The sequence below is a fragment of the Poecilia reticulata genome, chromosome 6 (assembly GCF_904066995.2).
Source record: "Poecilia reticulata chromosome 6, P_reticulata-male-v2, whole genome shotgun sequence".
Lineage (NCBI taxonomy): Eukaryota > Metazoa > Chordata > Actinopteri > Cyprinodontiformes > Poeciliidae > Poecilia > Poecilia reticulata.
The window spans coordinates 2,790,774-2,814,172 of NC_088835.1; the positions used below are offsets into that span (position 1 = coordinate 2,790,774).

The 23,399-nt window shown below is 40.2% G+C and overlaps 1 protein-coding gene across 2 annotated transcripts; it reads left to right on the forward strand.

Moving 5' to 3' along the window:
* The first annotated feature begins 1,692 nt into the window (after nt 1-1,692).
* On the forward strand, nt 1,693-22,467 carry cfdp1 (craniofacial development protein 1). Of its 2 annotated transcripts, none has more exons than XM_081607649.1 (5): nt 1,693-1,810; nt 1,988-2,058; nt 4,593-4,713; nt 5,849-6,020; nt 22,342-22,467. In XM_081607649.1, the coding sequence occupies exons 1-5, from the start codon at nt 1,797-1,799 to the stop codon at nt 22,348-22,350; spliced, it is 387 nt and encodes a 128-aa protein (XP_081463775.1). In that variant the 5' UTR covers nt 1,693-1,796; the 3' UTR covers nt 22,351-22,467. The 2 variants fall into 2 exon arrangements, with proteins under 2 accessions (XP_081463775.1, XP_081463774.1); XM_081607648.1 differs by lacking the exon at nt 22,342-22,467 and adding an exon at nt 8,445-8,746.
* The last annotated feature ends 932 nt before the right edge of the window (nt 22,468-23,399 follow it).

Below are 23,399 nucleotides of genomic sequence, written 5' to 3' on the forward strand. Positions count from 1 at the left end.
CTTGTTAAAGTAATTTTTTCTGTTCATGTTACCTGGTTTGTATATTTGATCATGCATCGATTTGACTGTCCACTCCACTACGTGGCCATTCTGTCACCTCCTGCTATTAATATGTGCAAATTACACTTAATCACTCTTCATTTAGGTCATCTTCAAATGGAGCTGAGTCTGCCATCTAAACACATTAGATTTGGAGAAGACAATTATGTGTTATTTGTGAGGAGAAGGTGTAATGGCTGCTTCCCTTTGTTGGAGCATCTCTTTGCTTCCTATGATCTTTACTGTTTAATACCTTGTGTTCCTCCTTTAAATCAGAACATGTGATTCAGAAAGCTATTATTTGAACGATATTTTAAAAGTTATTTATCTACTTAGTAACCTACTTTAGCAGAACATAGCACTAAAATCTCATTCTGTTAAACTAGCCTTGCAAAAATATACAAAAAAATATTTTCAAAAGTATAACAGAGTGAACATCTTTTTAGACCTTGAGTTTTTGAGAATCTCCACTTTATATGAAGGTCTAGGATTCAAATTCTACTCCCCCGAACAAGTGGAGTAATATGGATAGAGTAACATGGATGTAACAACTGTTCACATCCATATAGTAAATACAAATACAAATCTCCAGTGAAGGTTCTTTGTGTAAATATCGTCACAGATAAAAGGTTTTTTCAATGAAATGCATTTGGCCTTTTTCCATTTCATGGTTAACTGAAGAACTATTTATGTATTTATGAAAAAACCAGAACTTTTTAAGTCAGTGTCTCAAATTTATGTGCAGAGTCAGTATTATTACCCTTCTGTCCACAATTTCTGCAATTCTCTTTGATGTTCGTATTAACTAATAATTACCACGACCAACACCTTTTCTGTCACGTTGTTTTTACTCATTTGACAAACAAGTGAAATAAATTAGATTAAATGTTTGATAAACGTTTAATATAGTTCAAGCTTCAGCTGTCAGTGTCATAAATGCAACTTTCTACCTAGGATGTTTCTTTCATTCTTCGTGTGACTAAGCAGCAGCTGGTATCAGATGCATTGCTGCCTTCTTTTGGTGGCAGTGAGTATTCCATGAAAGCTGTGAAAAGCTTTTCAGGTTTTCCCACAGAAAACTTGCTAAGCCTGATGGTAGGGGCGCTCAGGCAGTTATGCAGTGACTTACTGTGTTTTTCCAGTTAAGAAATGTCTAAAGTTGAAAGGAAATTTTAAAATATTACTAGGTAATTATGTGTTTATTTGAAGACATTAACAATAACTAAATATCAACTATAAACTCTTAAAAACAAACATAATTTTTTTAAATAATTTTTTTGCACTTCAGTTGTTTCATCTGAGTTAAAGTGTCCAAATGTTTTTTCTTTTTTCTGTGATTTATCACTTCATTGAAGTTGTTAACAGACCGATGAAGTCAGGTAGTGGCGCAAAAAGTGGGCATGCAGCGCATGCAACGCATAGGGGCGCTGCACCAGAGAGGGCGTCAAAATCCCGTCTCGAGGGGGCGGCGCGCTGATGATGTGTTCGCATCTACTTGAGCGCCCTTACGCCCTTAAATATTAAACACACAAATGATTAAACACACATTAAAGTGGAATGAAATATTGGGTTCATTTTTAAATTTGACAAAATGTCTATATATCTTTTTTCTTCATAAAGAAAGAAAGAAAAGAAAGAAAGGAAGAAACGGAACAATTACTTCCAGGTAGTATTGCTCCGGAACCTTCCTAAAGAGAACGTCGTTTCCTACCGGAACTGGGCGATATCGGACCGGAAGCCTCGGTGTGAGAGCGCGAATGGTTGTTGACGAGTAAGAACGTACTGTTTGTGCCAGTGTTTAAGGATCCCGTCTCTGTTTATGTGTTAAGCTAGTGTCTGAACCCAGCGCACGTTGTATCCTTTAAACTGTGTTACATCAAAACAGGCTGTTAGGGAGCAGTCCAGCCTCTTATTATTCTCACCTCACTGAAGTTTTCCTCCGCCTCAGCGCCATGAGTTACTCTGACTACGACTCAGACGGATATTTATCAAATGAAGATGCCGACTATGTCCCATCAGGTGAGGCTGTGCCTTGCGTTAAATAATCCCAAGATGTTGAATAAGAGGACGATGGTTCATACAGTTAAAACAGACAGACTGAAAACATCCAACCAGATGTCTTCAGCGTGGAAGTAATATAATAATAGTAGTATTATAATATTAATAATAATATTTAATTATTTTTTAATCTTGAACAATTGACTGTAGATGTTTCTTATGTGGGAAATATGTATCCTATAGTTTAAGAAACAAATTACAATTCTGACGGTATGAGCCATTATAGACAGCTCCAACATGTTGATTACATTATGTTAACATTTCATTTCATTTATTTATTTCGAACAGACATTAAAACAGTCAAAAAAGAACAAGAAAACAAAATAGAATGAGACAAACTCAAGAAATAAAATGTAAAACAAATTATTTTGCCCATGTGACATGCAATTCCACATTCTCTGTTCGAAAAGGAGCAGGTAGAAGATACATCTTATAATATCCTGCCCCCCTCATACTTGTCGATGTATTATCAATTGACTTTCAGAACATCAACAAGAGACAACTTATTTCCACTTTTCACTATGTTTAACTATGTACAATTATTTTAAGTAGTATCTATATAATCATCTACACCATAAACCATCAAACATGTTATATAGCATATTTTGAAATGAGTTCTGCTTTAATCAATTTGTTAAACTGTTTTACATTTGTAATTTTTTTAATCTCATCATTCAATCCATTCCAAACATTTACTCCACACACAGATAAACAAAAACTCTTCCTGGTTGTTCTAATATGTTGTTTTTTAAAATACCCTTCACCTCTTAAATCATAACCACCCTCTCTGTCACCAAACATTTCCTGTATATTGTGTGGAAGTTTTTTATTTCGGACCTTAAACATGAATTGTGTAGTTTTAAATTTGACCAGGTCCCAGAATTTCAGTGTATTTGATTTGATAAATAACTGGTTTGTGTGTTCCCAGTATCCCACTTTATGTAGTATACGGATTGATTTTTTTTTGTAAGACGTATAATGGCTGTAAATTTGTTTTACATGTATTCCCCCAAACTTCCACACAATATGTTAACTGTGGTACAATGAGTGTGTTATATAGAATAAACAAAGATTTATAGTCCAGGACGAAACTAATTTTTCTTATAACAGCTACACTTTTGGCTATTTTAGATTTTACTAGGCTGATCTGTGGTTTCCAGCTGAATTTATCGTCTAACATGACACCCAAGAATTTTATTTCATGTACTTGTTCTAAATCAACACTTTCAATTGATATTTTAATTGGATTACTTTCCTGTTTTTTATTGTTTCCGAATATCATGAATTTAGTTTTATCTAAATTTACAGCTAGTTTATTATTTTTGAGCCAATACTGTAATTTTTCCATTTCTGTGTTGACCACTTCTGAAAGTTGTTGAATGTTTTCTCCATTTGTATAATAAAAACTGAGACAACACGCCGAAGCAATGTTTGGATTAAATTAGTTCAACCTTTGGTTCCGCGATAACGCATTGAAAAATATTCATCACAAGTTCAACATTTTATGTTTTCAAATCCCAGACAACCTTCCGTTCTCACCAGACATAGAAGCCATACCATACAGTTTAGAAAAACCCTCACTAAAAAACAATATGTCGGCTTACGTTTGTGGATTGACTGAAGTTTACTTTTTTTTTTTTCAAACTCTTAAATCATTTGAAAAAATGATTAAGACATTCCACAAGTTATCATTTTGTGGAATGTCTAGCCGTTTTCTGCACAGCGGGTTTTGATGTGGGGGAAAACCCCGTCATTGACCAGAGTGGTTAATCATGCCTTGGATCCAGTTCACAACTCATGACAATCACACAGGCAGATTCTGTTTATTATTCAGACTGGTTACAAAGTTTTCTGTCTAAGGAAACCCACCAGATTGCGTTGTATTGTTGGCTTTACAGTAATCCCTCATACTGACCATACATGTGGTGACAGTGAAGGGGAAAAACTCCCCTTTAACAGGAAGAAACCTCCAGCAGAACCAGAACCTGACCATCTACCAAGTGAGGGTTTAAGAAGATGTAGAATGTACACACACACACACACATACACGTACATACACACTGGCATTAATTACTATTTCACTTAGGCTCTAAACACAGTGGGTGTTGAAATGTCAATCTGCCTCAGTGTCTGTCTGTTGACCAGTGAGCTCCAGGTTGTGTCTAAATCATCCTTCAGCTCCTGCTTCAGCACATAGCTGCTAGAAGTTCATGGAAACTCATCTTGGTGAATGTAAACTATTGAATTTCAAGAAAGTTCTATTAAAACCCTCTAAAATCTAATCTTTCTTTATTCAGATCATTTTTTATTGCAGAAATCATTTTGATCATATTGATGGGCCAAAACAGGAAAGGTTCAGTCTGATCTAATGTCAGACAAAAAGGAAAAAAGAAAGTGTCTTTTTATACACTGTATGTAAATATTAGCTTTTAAAACACAAACGGTAACTTTCTGTATATTTTTAAAATTGTGTATGACACTGGTCTTTCTTTCAGACGATAACCTCAGTGAGGATGACATTAATGAGTGTGAGAAGGAAGACCCTCTCCATGAGGATGACACTGTGCCTCATCCTGACCTCAAGAATAAAAAGAAAAGAAAAGACATCAGCAGGAAGTGAGTGTGAGATACAAAAATCAGGGGTCCAATCAAAAGAACAACTTCCTGTCGCAGTCAGAGACTGAGCTGCACAGGTGACGCCGCTGTCACTGTATGACTGCCTCATGATTGTGAGTGTGTGGCTTGGTATTATGACGTGATGACAGACAATAGTTGTGTGTTTTCTCTAGTTAATGGATCTGTGGTAATGAAGTACGAGTGTTTGGGACTGATAGGACTGAAACAGTCCGGGCTCACATCTGAATCGGCTCTCAGCATTGATGTTCTGCCTCCAGGCTCTGAATGTTTTGGTTCAGAGATGGTTTGGTCATCAGAAACCAGGAATAAAAATCCAAAACGGAGATTATTTGACCTTAATATTAAAACACAAATGTCTCATTTTAAACAACACATTTTTTTTGTGGTTAAACAAGCTATAAAAAAAAAAAAAACATTTTCATTTTTTAAATTTAAAATCTAAAACCTGAAATTACCTACAATGGAAAGCAAGAAATGACTTGGTTTTTCCACTTTTGACACCAACTCCTGCATCAAGACAACCTTCTGTCTGCCTCTGTGCTTGCGTGTGTGCGCTTGCGTGTGCGTTTGTGCGCTTGCGTGTGTGTGTGTGTGTGTGTGTGTGTGTGTGTGTGTGTGTGTGTGTGTGAGGTTTTTATCATTTCCATGTGTGTGCCATGCCATGATACCAGGTGCCTGGTTATATCTGAGAAATATCTTCTCTGTTTTAAAAATATGAGAATAAAATTGAACCAATTTTAAATATCACTTTGATTATGAGAAAAATATTTTATAATAAAATTATTTGCATTTAAAAACAAATCAAATAAGAATTATTTTTTTATCATTTTTTATTGTTAGTTTTGATAAGAAACTCCTTTTACCAAAACGCACTCAGACAAAACTTAAATGTATTTTACATTTAATGGGATTTTATATGCTTTCATTGTGTTTACTTTATCATTCTCATCTAGAATTATTTGTGGGGTGAGCTGCTGCCATATAAATAAACTAATTTATAATGCAACATCTTCCACAGTACAATAAAAAAAAAAGTATGTTTTTAGTGAGAGAGTTTGTTTCACAGTAAAATAAACATGATAATCGTAAAGATGTTATGAATCGTTGGAAACAGGAAGAGGAAAGAAGATCTAAAGCAGGTAGAGGCTCGTCTGACGAAGGAAGACAGTGATGATGAGGAGAAACGGAAGAAGAAGTCTGATGATCTTTGGGCCAGTTTCCTGTCTGATGTTGGGTCAAGACCCAAAGATTCTGCACCCAGCTGCCAGTCAGATTCCACTGAGGAGGTAAATATGTTCTAGGGGAGATGTCTGAGTTTTTCAAAACAATGTTACCATGACAACTGTCTGAACTACAGATGGTTGTCATCAGGGGTGAAAGTAGGCGGGTATGGTTTAGGGGTAGGCGTACCCCTAAAAATTTAGAGGGGGTATGCAGTACCTGCAAGCAGGGGGGTTGCCAGGAATCGTGGCCCCCCTGACAAAAAATTTGTTTGGATCCCCCTGCGCAGCTGCTGTTACAATTTTTTAAGTCTATTTGACCCATAAAATAGACTTATTTTATGGGTCTATAAAATAAGTCTATTTTATAGACCCTATTTTATGGGTCTATTTTATAGACCCTATAAATAGGGTCTATAAAATGGTATTGAACTAAAAGAAAGCCTTGCTTTCTTTGGTTCAATACTGATACTAGCACAATATTTACTGCTCATGAATTTAACATCCAACAGTCCACATCCAGTATGCAAGTAGGTTGCTTACATTTTTTCTATTAGATTACTGAAATATCTCTCCCCATGAGCAACAGTCAAAAGCAATGTGCAAAATATACATGAAGCAATCCAGACTTCTCAAAAATGCTATGTAGTTGCATTTTATTGAAGCTGCAGTACAAAACTAATAAAAAATGTTTTCTCCATATTTGTTAAAGCTGTCACCATGTCGTAGCAGTTTGTTATGAGACTGATAATCTGTGAAAACAATAAATCTCCTCCATCTCCTTCCTGAATTACTATTACTGGTTAAAGTAATGCATTGTTCTGACCAAAACAACCAATCAGAACTAGTAGGACGCTCTTAGCACTGTGAATTAGCCTCATTCACTCACTGCTAAATGTGCTAATGGTGGAGAAACAACTTATCATTGTAAGAAACCGTTTGTCTACTGTTATTGGTAGCTATGCTAACTAAACTGAGCATTCACTGTTTTGTGCTATGCTAGCTGCAGCATAGCACAAATTGAGGGGAAGGAAGGATGAGCAGCACCACATGAGATTGTGATTGACAGCACTAAAACTATCCTGCCACTGACTGGTTGTTTCTTGTACTGGGAGAAGGCAGAGGAAATAGATTTTTCACAGATTACCTCTCATACCATACTGTCACAACATAATGACAGTTTTAACAAATATGTGGAAAACAAAAATTTATATAAAAGTTACATTCTGCAACTTTAATTTCACTCAGGAGAGGACGGGTCAGGAGGGATGTGGGTTATAACTGCTGCTGACTGACTCACCTATTGTTAAGTGGTAAAAGGTACAAGGGACAAGTTAAATATATGAATATGTTGGTAATTTCTTTCCTTAATTCATTAAATGTTAATGAAATGGAGGCGAACAGCAGTCTGGCTAAGCTAATTATGCTAATTGGTTGATAATCTCACACAGTCTACCCACCTCTCTTGGAGAAAAACTGGGTTATAAATTAACACTCTTGTCTTTTTCTTTCTCTCCCTCTCTCTTTTTTTGAAAAAATGATTTTGTATTTTTTCTTAGCAGCATAGTAATTGCCACAATCGTTTGTATCTTCCACTGACTGCTGCTGAACAGCGAGTGCTCTGACTGCTGAAGCGCTGAAACTGACTGCTCTGAAGCGCTCCAAGCAGCAACGAACCATTTAACGCAGGGGGGTGGGAGGGTTCAGGACAAATATGGATATGTGTTTAAATTTGTAATTGTGACAGGGCCCCGATTTTTTTTATTTTTTATTTCTATGAAGAAAAAATAAATAATTAAATTATGGAGGGCCCCCTGTTGGTCAGGGAACCTAGAATTGTCATAATTTTCCCCCCTTTACCACGCCCCTGCCTGCAAGAGAAGGGGAGCAGCTGTCTGCTGTAAACAAAAAATCAATGTGCACTGTGCAGTCGTGAGGGCACCCACTAATCAGCCGTGACTGATTCGTTTTTTAAGAACAATCTATCTAAAACACAATTTAATCAATTAATGAATAGCTTTTTCCCCCATTTCATATTGTTTCTGAATTGTTCGTGCTTTGCTAGAGCAGGGGTGCAATACGTGGATCGCGGAAGGTTTTGAGTCGATCTCGACATTAGGTGACAAACTGAACGCCGCCAGGACGCTGAGACCAGCAGCACGTCCTCCTTTGGCTCCTTATCAAAACGTTCGTAACTTTATTAAAGAACAACAGAAAACAATCACGCGTTCCAATTAATGACCCAACAGAAATAATAATCTCTGTAATTATTGTTTCAACAAGGTGTTGCACAATTTTGTGCATTTCGGTTCCAAATAAGTTTGGATAATAATAAGTAGCAGAGCAGGAGTTTAAAATGAACTAATCAACCACCGCTGTGTTCAGGGAGCGATTATTAATAATCGCAAAATAAATATCAAGCCTGAAAACCTAATACCATAACAGACTGAATGTTATGTTTTTAACGTAATCTCTGCTCGGTTTGTGCAGCGCAGACGGTTGCCACGGCAACGGGTGTGCTTAAACGACAAAGAGAGAGAGTAAAAAGGTAGGAGTGGTTTTGAGTTGATCACCTGTTCGGGTTATTTTACCTTTGTTTACCTTTGCTGTGGCTCTTTACAGTCGCTGTAGTTTCTGAACGTTAAATAAACAACAAACTTACTTAGCTCTTTGCGAGTATGCGTCATCCACAACAAACATCAAACACGGTAAATATGTTTCATTATGTATTTAACAAACAAATGGCTTCTACCGCCATAATTATGTGAAATTAAATTAATTGTCTAATATTTTTTTAAAAATAGTCTGGTGCTCTCTGGCATCTTGCTTTGAGCTCAGAGTCTAAGAGACTTTTCCTCTATCAAACAATTTTTTTGCCTCTTATTTAGTGGAAATATCATTTTGGAGAAAGTTGATGATACTTTCTCCAAAATGATAACCTTTTTCAACTTTTATAGCTTAACAGTTGAAAATGACGAGCTAGCATTCACAAATGACATTGAAATAAAATCCAGTCCAACATCTGGTTTGAGGTGATTTCTCTGGAACCTGTTGGAGGAAAAATATCCCAACTTCAGAAGATGTGCTTTTAATTTAACAGAGCTCTGTGGTTCCTCCTATCAGTATGAGAGTTAGGGTGAGGAGGCGCCATGTTAGGAAGACGAAGTGGAAGCTGCATCATCTTCAGAACAAACAGGTCATGATGCTGGGCTACTGATTATCCCTCTGTCTGGATACAGGATCAATACAACCAGTTTAAAAACTAAAATGAATGCCAGATATGGAAAACTGGGATCACTACATGCCATGATGTTCAGAATTTAGGTCTCATGGCATCTCATGGTGTATATATTGTTAAAACTAGAGGAATAAAATGTTTAACTTCTTTGCTCGTTGTCTTTCCTCTAGTCTCCTGAATCCCGAAATAATCCTAATTTTAATATATGCATTGAAGGTATGTCCTCTCCTTCTAAATCTCTAAGCAGTTTCAAATTACTTGGATAGAATGGGAGACCTATTCAAAACCAGAGATAAAGAGAGGGCAAAGGTCACTCTCAAAACAGGATGTTCTCATGCCAGTTACACCTGGAGTCTTCTCCCAGTTCCTCCCTTTCATTTGAATAAAGACCCTAGTTGTCAGAAAGAGATTTATTTTTCATCTAGACCTTGCTTGTTTTCCTGCCTGAGCAATTCCATAATATTCCAAATACTAGTTTTGTTTTTCTCCAGAAATTCAGTGTTTTTCTTACCTCATAGAAAACACCAAAGAATTTGACCTAGTACGTAAACAGACAGAAGTTATCTCTCCCATCCTGTTTTTCCCCATTACTTTTGTTTTTGTAAACTGCCTAGCACAGCACATCTGTTTCCTCTGATAGGAGAAGACATTCTCTACTGAAGGCCCTTTTTCAAAACCGTTTGTGATTTTATGTAAGTTAAGAAAATCAGTCGTTATTTTAAATTGAATCATTATCCAAATCTACCTAAATTAAAATCTACTCAAAATATTCATGCTCTAGCTAATATTTCACATGCACCAAGGTTAACTGTTGCTAAAATTAATATAATCAAACTTATGTCCCAACTACATATAGTTAAGTTTAAAAACTAGCATATCTGAAATTTATTTTCCTAACTATATAAATATATATATATATATATATATATATATATATATATATATATATATATATATACACACACTCTTGTCATAGTAACCCCAAGAATTTAAAACTACTTTCACCCCTGGTTGTCATGGTAATTGATTGTCAGTTTGCAATCATGACTCTTTAAATGTCTTTGTCCTGGTTTGATGAATGTGTTTTTACTTACAGACTGAATGTTCAGTGTTAAAGGAGACTTCATTAAGTACAGAAGCCAAACCATCAGCATCGGCTAAAGTCACCATCACTAAAGTGTTTGACTTTGCTGGAGAGGAAGTGAGGTCAGTGTGTGAATCATGCTGCTGTTCTGAGACAAATAACAGGTTCTATTTCATCCCTACTAACCAACAGAGGCGGTGCTTCAAGCACTGAATGATCATTCTTGCGCATGCGCAGGTTGAATACTAATGACAACAAAGTCACCTGTGACCTGCCGGGAACCCACGTGACTCTATATAGTCACATATATAGTCTATATAGCATTCAATCCCTTTTATTCCACTCACGCGCAGGTGTGTTGAGTACAAGCATGTGGTCGTGTGAAGCTGGTTGCTTCTGTGTGTACCACTGTTGTCCTAGCTGCTTGTTGCTGGTAGCCCCGTGACCGAGTTTGGTCGGAGCTGCGGGTAAGTGTGGCCTTCCAGGGTTTGCACAAGCTGTTTTCACCTTTACCTGATCTGCGGTCGCCTCTGCGACGACTGGTAAGTTTAGCTCTTTTCTCAACACTTTGATTTGCCACATTAATTGTTGTGACTCTTTTGACTCACCGGGTGGTGTTTCTGCTCGCGCTGAGTTGATCTTCCTTTGTTGTGTTTTATCTGACTCACCTGTAGCATTTGTGATCGCGCTGAGTTCTTCTATAGTTTGTTTAATTAAACTTGCCAGTGGTGCTTTTGCTTGCACTGAGTCCATCGTACTTTGTTGTTAATTATCTGACTCACCAGTGGTGTCTCTGCTCGTGCTGAGTTCATCTTTGGTTAATTATCGGACTCGCTGGGGCATTTATGCTCACCCTGAGCTTGTAGCCTCTACAGGGGTTTTCCTACAACAGAATCGCTAGTGGCGTTTTCTGCTCGTGTTGACTTCTTGTTGGTGGCGGGTTAATCACGCCTTTCAGTGGTAGGATGCTGGATAATTTATGCTGCTCGACCTGTCTGGCTCCGCTTCAGCCTCATGACGGGCATGACTTGTGTCTCTCCTGTCTCAGTGTGGAACGTCTCCGGGAGGCGCTGTCGGATAACGCTTACCCCAACTGTTGTGTCATGCCCCAGTCAGTCAGGCAGGATCCGTTGGCTGCGCTTGAGCAGCCTTTTGACTGGGCGGGCGCTGCATAGTCCGTTGCCGACAGGCGATGTGCAAACGGCCTACAGTGGCTACACTTTCGGTGCCAGCAAAGCGAGCCAGACGGACCGATGCAGGGAGGTTGTCTACAAGAGTGGATCACCTCACTACTGAGCTGGCCCAAGTGAAGGCCCTAATCCAGTCATTTCAGGCTGATGGTGATCGCGGCGCTCCCTCCTGAGTGGGATGAAGCATCAGTCAATGATGACGACGCTATTTCAGTGGCAGCCTCTGGCACCCATTTCTGTGAGAACCTTCCAGAGCTTGGCTCTGGGGCCTCTGGGTCCGACTTCATTGCCTCCCAGAAGGATACGGGGGAGCCACTGTTCGAACGGCTCTTGCCTGTTTACAGATTGATATTCCTCAGGCCCAGTCTGCAGCTTCCAGCGCTTTCTTTAGGCGCAGTAGATCAGAGGCTACCTTTGTGGTTCCTCCCTCGGAGGAGTATATACGGAAACTACATGCTTGCTGGTCAGACACCAAGGCGCTTTCACATCTGACAACAGATGGCAGGGTCCTGGCTGCCATGCAGGAGGCACCCAGGGTTGGCTTGGGGCAGATGCCACTGGTGGAACCGGGCATTGCCTCTCTTATTATCCCACCTAATGAGGCTTTGCGGCCCAATGCACATTGTCCACGGCCTCAGTGCCGTATTACTGATGACCTTCTCTGCAAGGCGATTCTGGGCCCCACATGAGCCGGATTGGGAACTCTCTCTCCCATCTTATGCTGGCTCTGTCTTCTTCCTGGAAATCTGTTCCACTGGACCACCCCAGTAGAACAGATTCCAGTGGAACAAACCTGGTTGATGCATCTCTGCAGGCCTTTGCTCTCATGACGAGGGAGCTTGGATGCACACTCTCCATGCTGGTGCATGCTCGCCGCCAGGTCTGGTTGGCGCAGTTGCCACTTACTGAGCCTTGTAGGAGAACCCTCCAGGCCTTGCCTGTAGTTCTGGGGGAACTTTTCGGCTCTGCAGCACTTGACGCCTTGGACTCAGGCCGTTTGAGAGCTCAGGCCTCTCAAACAAGGCAGCAACTGACAGGGCTTCAGACGTGGTCGCCAACCAGTTGGCACTTGGGCAGCTGCAGGTCCTTCACGGAGGTCCTTGTGCCCAACTCCTTCTTCCATTGAGCCTCGAGGTCTGGTGCCAGGTCATCACACCCCTTTCGAGCTGCACAGTCTGGCTGGTGTCCTCCCAGGCCTTCAAAGGGCCAGGCGGCCTGCAGATTGCTAGTGGTCGGTTATTTTACCCTGGGACAGCTCGGCTTCTGGGCTGCCCACACCTGGACTTGTGGGTATTGTCCAACCATCCTTGGCCGGGTCAGGATGACTGTGATCCGCGACCCGGTGAAGGCACAGGTACTGAACCAAGAAATCTGCACCTTGCTGGCCAAGGCAGCTATAGTGCCTCTCGACCCCCTGCTGGATCCAGGGGGCTTTTATTCCATATATTTTCTGGTTCCGAAGAAGACCGGGGGTCTATGTCCAGGCTTCAGGGGCCTGAATGTGTACTTGAAGGTCATGCCTGTTTGTGTCCTGACCACCAAGGATTGGTTCACTTCCATAGATCTCAGGAATGCTTATTTTCATGTTCCAATAGCTCCGCCCCATCGGTGGTTTCTTCGTTTTACCTTTCAGGGAGGCGTTTCCAGTTCAGGGGCCTTCTGTTCGGACTTTCGCTGTCTCCCAGGGTGTTCACTCGATGTGTCGCAGCAGCTCTCTCTCCTCTGCAGGCACGAGGATTAAGGATCCTCCTGTATCTGGGTACCTGGGTAGCTCCACACTTGGCCAGCCTCAGATCGATCTGCTTACATCCCGGGGTCACAGAACATGCCAGCAGATTTTGTATCACATCAGAAGCCGCTCCCAGGAGAGTGGAAGCTTCACCAAGAGGTAGTGGAGCGCATCTGGAAGGTCTTTGGCAGGGCGGACGTGGATCTCTTTGCCTCAAGGGACACATTTCACTGTAAACTTTGGTTCTCCTTGGACAACAGCATCCCTCCGGGGTACGATGCACTTGCAAACAACTGGCCCTGGACCCTCCTTTATGCCTTTCCACCATTCAGCTGCTTTTTCAGACTCTCCTGAGGGTTCGTCAGGAGGGGCACAGGGTTCTGCTGGTGGCCCCATTCTGGCCAGCAAGGACTTGGTTTCCTCTACTGCGTGAGCTCAGCTTCGGCTCGCCAATACGTCTCCCCTCCAGGAGGGATCTTCTTTCCCAGATGGGGGGTCGGATTTTGCGCCCCAAACTGGACCGGCTCCTGCTCTGGATTTGGCTCCTGCAAGGCCGGGGCCCACTTTTTCAAGACACACTGGGTCAGTACGGCGTACAATGGTTAATGCATGGTCGCCATCCACGCAAGCTGTCTATGCTAACAAGGGGGCAGCCTTTGCGACCTGGTACCACGATAAAGGGCAGGACCCTTTTATTATGTCAGAGACTGAACACTGCAGTCTCTGCAGTGTTCAGTCTCTGACATACTGACCTTTCTGCAGGCATTACTGGATCGGGGACGGTTTCCATCTACCTTAAAAGTATATGTGGCTGCCATTTCCTGTTGGCATGTCGGGCTGAATGGTTGTTTGGTGGGCCGAGACAAGGACGTTGTACTGTTTTTGAGAGGTGCTCGGCGTTTGCACCCACCCAACCTCCCTGTGGCACCGGCGTGGGATCTTTCTCTGGTGCTTGAGGCTCTTTGGTCCCTCCCATTTGAGCCCCTGGCATCTGCGGACCTCAAATGGCTCTCACTGAAGACGGCGTTCCTTTTGGCGATGGTTTCCTCAAAGCATGTGGGGGAATTGCATGCTCTCTCGATAGCCGAGCCCTGCTGCCTGTGGAATCCTGATGGCTCAGATGTTGCGCTGTGGCCTGATGTGGTATTTATTCCTAAAGTGTCACTGGCAGCAGGCAGTGCCCAGCCGCTCCATCTTGCCCGGTTTGACACCGGATGCTCCTCCGAACCACTGTGCCCTGTTCTGCTGGTGGCCCCCTTCTGGCCAGCGAGGACTTGGTTTCCTCTATTATTCCTCTATGTGTGAGCTCAGCTCCGGCTCGCCAATGCATCTCTCCTCCCCCATCTTTCCCAGATGGGGGATCTTTCCCAGATTATGTATAGTGAAATAATCAGCTGGTCTCAAGGTCTTTATCATTATGTGTGGGCCAGCAATAAATTTCTATGAGACAATGAACAAAAAGACTATTCGTCTTTCGGAAGGATGCTGTAGCACTGATATACAGTGGGGAAAATAAGTATTTAGTCAGTCACCAATTGTGCAAGTTCTCCCACTTAAAAAGATGAGAGAGGCCTGTAATTGACATCATAGGTAGACCTCAACTATGAGAGAGAAAATGTGAAAAAAAATTTGAGAAAATCATTTTGTCTGAATTTTAAAGAATTTATTTGCAAATAATGGTGGAAAATAAGTATTTGGTCACCTACAAACAAGCAAGTTTTCTGGCTGTCACAGACCTGTAACTTCTTTTTTAAGAGGCTCCTCTTTCCCCCACTCATTACCTGTATTAATGGCACCAGTTTGAAGTCGTTAACAGTATAAAAGACACCTGCCCACAACCTCAAACAGTCACACTCCAAACTCCACTATGGTGAAGACGAAAGAGCTGTCGGAGGACACCAGAAACCGAATTGTAGACCTGCACCAGGCTGGGAAGACTGAATCTGCAATAGGCAAGCAGCTTGGTGTGAAGAAATCTACTGTGGGAGCAATAATCAGAAAATGGAAGACCTACAAGACCACTACTAATCTCCCTCGATCTGGGGCTCCACGCAAGATCTCAGCCCATGGGGTCAGAATGATCACAAGAACGGTGAGGAAAAATCCCAGAACCACAAGGGGGATCTAGCGAATGACCTGCAGAAAGCTGGGACCAATGTTACAAAGGCTACCATCAGCAACACACTACGACGCCAGGGACTCAGATCTTGCAGTGCCAGACGTGTCCCCCTGCTTAAGCCAGTCCATATCCAGGCATGTCTGAAGTTTGCTAGAGAGCATTTGGATGTTCCAGAAGAGTATTGGGAGAATGTCATATGGTCAGATGAAACCAAAGTAGAACTATTTGGTAAAAACACAACTCGTCGTGTTTGGAGGAAAGTGAATGCGGAGTTGCATCCAAAGAACACCATACCAACTGTGAAGCATGGGGGTGGCAACATCATGCTTTGGGGCTGTTTCTCTTCAAAGGGACCAGGACGACTGATCCGTGTACATGAAAGAATGAATGGGGCCATGTATTGTGAGATTTTGGGTGCAAACCTCCTTCCATCAGCAAGGGCAATGAAGATGAAACGTGGCTGGGTAAAGACCCAGCAGCATGACAATGCTGCTGGGTGGCTTCGTAAGAAACATTTCAAAGTCCTGGAGTGGCCTAGCCAGTCTCCCGATCTCAACCCCATCGAAAACCTTTGGAGGGAGTTGAAAGTCCGTGTTGCCCGCCGACAGCCCCAAAACATCACTGCTCTAGAGGAGATCTGCATGGAGGAATGGGCCAACATACCAGCAACAGTGTGTGCCAACCTTGTGAAGACTTACAGAAAACGTTTCACCTCTGTCATTGCCAACAAAGGACATACAACAAAGTATTGAGATGAACTTTTGTTATTGACCAAATACTTATTTTCCACCATTATTTGCAAATTAATTCTTTAAAATTCAGACAAAATAATTTTCTCAAATTTTTTTTCACATTTTGTCTCTCATAGTTGAGGTCTACCTATGATGTCAATTACAGGCCTCTCTCATATTTTTAAGTGGGAGAACTTGCACAATTGGTGACTGACTAAATACTTATTTTCCCCACAGTATGTATTAGTGATACGGCATCCTTCCGAAAGACGAATAGTCTTTTTGTTTGCTACGCTGGCTCACAGAAAGGTCAGGCACTCTAAGCAGCGACTTGCACACTGGGTTTGATCTCCAAGGCTTATTTATACCTTACAGCAGCGGCCACTGCCGGCAGGAGTGAAGTGCCGCTCTACAAGGGGCATGTCAACCTCGTTTGCTGCCATGGCTGGACATCATCCAGGATGGACATCAACTAGTACCTTTACTCGGTTTTAGAGGGTGAATGTGGCTGCGCCCCATCCCCTTCAAGGAATTCTGGAGTAGCATACCTCTACATCACATTAGGGTGAGTGGCGTAGTGGTTGTCCCTTGAATGCTGCCGTTTCCTTGTGACCTTGTTGGCATACATCATTCAGTGCTTGAAGCACCGCCTCTGGCGGTCAGTAGGGATGAAATAGAACAAATAGAACGAAAGTTACTACTGTAACTACGGTTCTATGAATCCCGGATGACTGCCACAGTGCTTGGCCCCTCGGAATCCTTGCTTCTCGCGAGAAGGTTGAGAGATTGAACGCCGGGTGCCATGTGACTATATAGAGTCACGTGGGTCCCCGGCAGGTCACAGGTGACTTTGTTACCTTGACCTTTGTTAGTACTCGACCTGCGCTTGCGCAAGAATGATCATTCAGTACTTGACCGGTGGCCTCTGGCGGTCATCCGGGATTCATAAAACCGTACAGTAGTAACTTTCATTTTTGTTTTATTAAAGCTCAGAGAAAACGCAGAGGGCATTGTTTACATCATCAGTTATACGACTGTTTGCTGTCAGTTCTCCTGTACGGGTGAAATCTATCATTTACACAATGAACAGCAGATGGAGCTGCACAAACGCAAGTACTGTCGGGACTAAACTTAAATACACAGTAAAATATCATTACTGTACTATACCCACATTAAAATATGTTTTTGCTAATATTTTAATATTACATTATGCTTATTGAATTATTTTGTAACATATAATAATGATACATTTGACATAAAATCAACAATATAAAACAACTTAATCCCAAAAGAAAACACAAAAATAATAATAAAAAAATGAAAACAAATAAATTGCATGAATAGCAGAAAAATAAAAACAAAAAAGAAAAAAATAATCTTAGCATAATTTTTAAACATTTTCTTCATAATGCCTCAGAAACTCAGTCAATGGTAATGATATTTCCTCAAAATTTACTCCCTTTCCTCTAACAATATAAAGGCGTTTTTCCACTAGCCCACCTCTGACCGGTTCGGTCTCGGTCCGCCTTGGCAGATTCATTTTCCATTAGCAGATATGGTGAGACCAAAACTACATCATATTGGCTTGGTGTGATGTGCATTTCATTTTTTTGCTTTTGGAAAGTAAAATTCATTCTATTGGTTTCTGTGTTTTGGCTGCATTACCTAAATCCAAAAGGTTTCTCATTTTAAAAAATAAAGTACCAGAATATAATTATATTTATATGTATAGTGAAATAATCAGCTGGTCTCAGAGTCTTTATCATTATGTTTGGGCTTGCAATAAATTTCTATGAGACAAAATGAAATATGTGGGTTTATTTGAGTCCGTCAGAATCAGAACAGCAATGTTTTGGTTCTGATGAACCTTGAATACAAACATCAGTGACACTCAGCTGATGTTTGTATCCACTGACGGTAAAACCCAAGGACCTCTCGCCAAAAATGAATGTTTCAAACAAATTCTTCCTATTTGCTTTATCTTCCACATCTCTTTGACTCTGTGATGGTTCTCTCGTCTCTGGTGGTTATTGAAATTCATTTTTATTTGTTAAATAACATGGCACAATATTAAAGTTTAATCATGGTGTTTATGTTTTGTCTTTATCGAGTAATATTGCTCCAATCCATCCCACTCAGGTCTCTGTCACCCACATAATTTGTGGAACACGCAGCAAATATAATCTCTGGCACTTTTTCTGGTCTACAGACCCGGAGCATCCAGACATATTGCTGTTGTCATCGTGTGATGTTTTACTGGATTTATAACAGTCCTGCTGCTCAGAGTTGGCGGAAATTTGTCATCATCATCATCATCATCATCATCATCATTATTATTTAAACAATTAACAGATATATGACCAGTCATGTTTTCTGTCATTGTATCTACTGTCATCACATAGTGACAGTATCCAGTAAATAATAAGTTTATGTAAATAACTTTATTTGAAGGGGTGTGCATAAGACTGACCTGACACTGTCATAAACATGACATAACACCTGTCATGAACATGAATATTTATAACTGTTGTCATAAAGTGTCATTCGGTAACTCATGACACTTAATACAAAGTTGACATTATTCAAAATGTCTTTGTTATGACAACTTGACATTTATCTAGACAAAATTATCTTTATGACAACTTGTCATTAACCAAGAATCATACGTCATAAATGTCATAATAGTAGTCATAACGATTTAATTATACCATCAAAAGCTTTAACAAAACTGTGATTAATATCCCCACTACCTGAAATGAAGCAAAACAAGTAGGACCAATAATAAAGATTTCATTAAGCTTTATTACACTGTCAAATGATTTAATAACGGTCATTAACAATTTATTTTACGTAAAGTTGAACAAGTAGCACCAGTTATGAATGTCATTAAGTGTTATTACAGTGTCATTAATAACTTTTATCTCAAGTAGAGTGAAAAAGTAGCAACAGTTATGGAGATGTCATTAAGTGTCATTAGCTAACATGGGTCTTCGTGTGGCTAAAGTTGCCAAAGCAAAGAACACAAGCAGTGTGTCACATCTGCCAAGTTGCTAAGTAATGCACATAAAGGATAACTTTGACTAACATATTAGCTTTTATTTGCTAGATTAAAATTGGAGGGGAAGAAAACTATTTGCCTGTATTTAAAATATGAGGACTGTACAGTGGCGCAGTTGGTAGATCTGTTGCCTTGCAGCAAGAAGGTTCTGGGTTCGGTTCCCAGCCCCGGTCTTTCTGCATGGAGTTTGCATGTTCTCCCGGTGCATGCGTGGGTTTTCTCTAGGTACTCCGGTTTCCTCCCACAATCCAAAAACATGACTTGGGTTAATTGGTCTGTGTAAATTGTCCCTAGGTGTGTGTGTGCATGGTTCTTTGTCCTGTGTGTCTCTGTGTTGCCCTGCGACAGACTGGCGACCTGTCCAGGGTGACCCCGCCTCTTGCCCGGAGCGTTAGCTGGAGATAGACACCAGCAACCCTCCCGACCCCACCAAGGGACAAGGGTGTAAAGAAAATGGATGAAAGGATAAAATATGTTTAATATTAAGGGCTACAGTAGTGGAGTTTAATAACTTTAGCTAACATTAACTTACAGTAAGGTAGGATTGGCTTGAATTGCTCATAGCTAACATTACAAAGAAAGAGAACATAGTCAATGTTATTTTCTCAAAGAAAATGTGAAGTTAATAAGACACATACGTCATATGTTTTAGGTGACAAACTTTGGCTTCTTTTTAAACGGGAGGTCTGGCCGTTATAACTTGTATTATGTAGGCCAGTGTTGTAGTACTCAAGATCGGTCTTGGTCTCGAGACCAATTTTTGATGGTCTCTGATCCTGACTGATCAGTCAGGATCAGAGCTGGAGCTGCTGCTCTTTAGTCTCTGTTTCGTCTCGGACTCGACCGCATTTGGTCTCGGTCTTGTCTCGGTCTCGGGCACTGAGGACTCAGCATTTTATTTTAAGACCAGTCAATACCGCAAATGTGAAAATATCACTAAGCGTACAATACTGTCCAGTTTATTTGTTAACATCTTTGTTTTCAGTAGATGCAAAATGCACCAATTAAAAACCAAGCAATTACGTGTTTCTGTTGCGCCCCCTCCTCCACCTCTCCACCTTTCACTCGCACGTGGCGCTCCAAGACATGCGCAGTGGCTTCCTCTGAGCGGCAGAAGATGTCTGTCAAATAGTCAGTCATAGAATAACGCTGCATAAATCGTAAAAAAATCTGACGGCCACAGCTAACTCAGCAGCGCTTCGCTTTCATAGACGGTGGGGACTACGTCTAACTTTTTTCGTCACTTAGAAAAGTAGCTCAAAGAGAGGTAAGCTATGTTGACGTGATGTTAGCAAAGCTAGCTGTACAGAGAAAAAAAGCCACTCACTGCGCTGAATTATTGTGCGGAGGTGTTGACTGACTTGTCGCAAATATGGGTCAACGCTGTGTCCAAAAGTCTGCAATATAGTGATGTAACATTCAAGAACAGTGCGATTCTTCTGCACGGCTTTTTACTTATTAGATAGCACTGGAGTTCCACTGAGAGCTGTTCTATCAGATATAGGCTGTCAGAATAGCATACATGCAGTGAGTATCATGTCTGTGCATTAATAAATCCGACCGTCAGAGGAGTTGTCAGTTCACCATACGCAACAAGTTATGATGAAAATAAGTCATTAAATAGTTTTCAATGATAACTGTATAGATATACATGCGTTGTCATGGTTTCAAAGTGTATTTAAAGCAAGGTCTGTTCTGCTTTTAATATTGGTAGAATTTATTAAGTATTTAATATCTAAGTGTTTTTATGGGAATATGGATCTTTTAGATCAATTTGAGAAGTACTTTTGATCATATTTCACATTTTATTGTATCATGTAGCGCTGGTCTTAGTCTCGACTCGGTCTCGACTTCCCTCGGTCTTGGTCTTGACTTGGTCTCGGACCCTAAAAGTCTTGGTCTTGTCTCGGTCTCGATACACTCTGGTCTTGGTCTTGTCTTGGTCTCGGGTTAGGTGGTCTTGACCACAACAAGACCACCATAGACATAAATACGTAGACGCCTCATGGAGCGCTGGGTCGTACATAACAGCGTCCGCCATCTTCTATGTGGCAGTAGGGCGATCGCAGCTCATTAAGTCCTGTGCTGTGTGGACTTATTTCAACCGTTTTACGAAACAAACTGGATTCACTGGCTTTACTTTTCACAGGTAAGGATGAAAGATCAGAATTACTTGACTTTGCAGCCAGAAATTTGCTCCTAAACAACCGAAAAATATTTCCTATGTAGCTAAATTGGCCCAAAATAAACGCTGATTGTTAGCATAGCAGCTAACATTTTCATACTGTTTTCTAATGAGAGAGAGCTGATGAAAACCCGCTGTTGGAGAAGTTCACTAAAGACCAGAGGATTTTGTGAGGAAAGATCAGTCAGGATCAGAGCTGGAGCTGCTGCTCTTCAGTCTCTGTTTCCCAGCTCAGCTTCTCCATGTCGGTATTTAGCTATAAAGATGCTACGAGTCACAGCCCAACATGCTGAAAATGTCTTTTTCTGAATGAAGGAAACATATGTATTTTCTATTACACTTTTTGATAATTTCTTTTTTATCCTTGGCTTTAGCCTGTGAACCAGGACGTCTCAGAAGTCATTGAGTTCACCCAGTGTTCCCAGTATAATAAATAAATGTTTTATTCTTTCACTTTTTGTGTATTTTTAAATATCTCAACCTGACGTATTAGTGTATCAATACAGCTTATGTAATGAAATAAAAATAATTTACTCTGTTAGAATTATTTTCACTCTTTGCTTTCAATAGCAGAGTTGACATACTGTAGTAAATATTTTTTCTCTGGAAAAAAGTTATAAAAATATTTAGTGTTTGACAATGACTGATTTATAAATTTATAAAAAAAACTAAAAAATAAATACAAGAAAAATATTTGTTCCTTGTCTTGAAAAGTTAAATGTACATTAAATTATGTAAATATGTTCTTTAATAAAACACTGTAAAAGTCTGTTCATCAGTGTCAATATAAAAATTATCAGAATAATTTATCAAATAAAAACATTGCGCTCTTTATTCAGAAATGCCCCAAAACAATTAAATAATCACATCAAAAGGTAGAAACTCTCTTCAGTAATTTGTTTGATTGCCAAATATATTAATGTGTGTGAAAAAGTGTGTCAATGACGGGTATTAATTTAAATTTAAACTCTCTCAGTGCGCCCTCTAGTGGACTGCTATCTGCTGATGAAACACAGAAGCAGAATCAGTATTCATATGCATATTCTGTCTTAGGGTGAATAAAGAAGTATCAGCTGACTCCAGGGAAGCTAAGAGCTATCTGAAGAGTCAGAGCGCTCACCAGGAGCAAGATGAAGATTCAAGCTCATCTCACACTCAGTCATCTCTTCCTGGATCCAGGTAAACACACACCTTACAGTATGTTCTGCCTCACCAAAATATCTTTAAACATAATCAACAATTGCATGTTAAAAAAAATAATACTAGGTGTGCCTCAGTTTGTCTCTTTATAGTTATTGTCTAGCTAAAAGCAGAGATAAAGATTTACTCAGAAGCCTCCAGGTATCATACTCTGTGTAGAGATACATCTACGTGTTTGCTCATTATGCGTGCGCGAAAAGAAATGCTTCACGTCTCAATCATTATTAAAATGTTGGTCTAAAAGTCATAGCATATTATATAAGATTATATTATATTAAAAAATGTTACTATAAGAGCACTTATCTTCCCAGACAATGGTCTAATTTTCTTAATTATTGCTAATTGTTAAAATAAGTTTGGAGGTTATAATTTAGTAGAAAATTTTGTATTTGAGTCATTGAGGTTGACTGTAGTTTTAACACTCTGCGCCCTCTAGTGGACACATTGCGTACAAGAATAGAGCTTTATTTTTAGAATAGCCAAAGGTGGTGTCATGGAAAGCACTAATTCATTACTCAATCTTCCCTGACGTTTTATTTTACACTGGCACATAAATGTACTTGAGTAACTTTTTTTTTTTTTTACAGAAAATAGCAATTAAAGAGGTTTGGCCAAATGTGTTTGGGCCATTTTTATTTGGATTTTTTATTTGGCGACAATAAAATGCAAAAAGAAAAACACATATCCTAATGGAAGTATTACTATTAGCTCATGAGTAAATGCAGTGACAGCACATAAACCAATGTTGTTACCCCTTATCAATCAGGCATATATGTGGTAACAGTACATGATGTCGACATGCTGTTAGCGTGTAGTTTGCACATTAAATATTGATGAAATTTTAACGCATAAACATGCCAAATTTTTCGCTATGCTTTCATACTGTATATGCTTAAGAGTATACAGCGTAA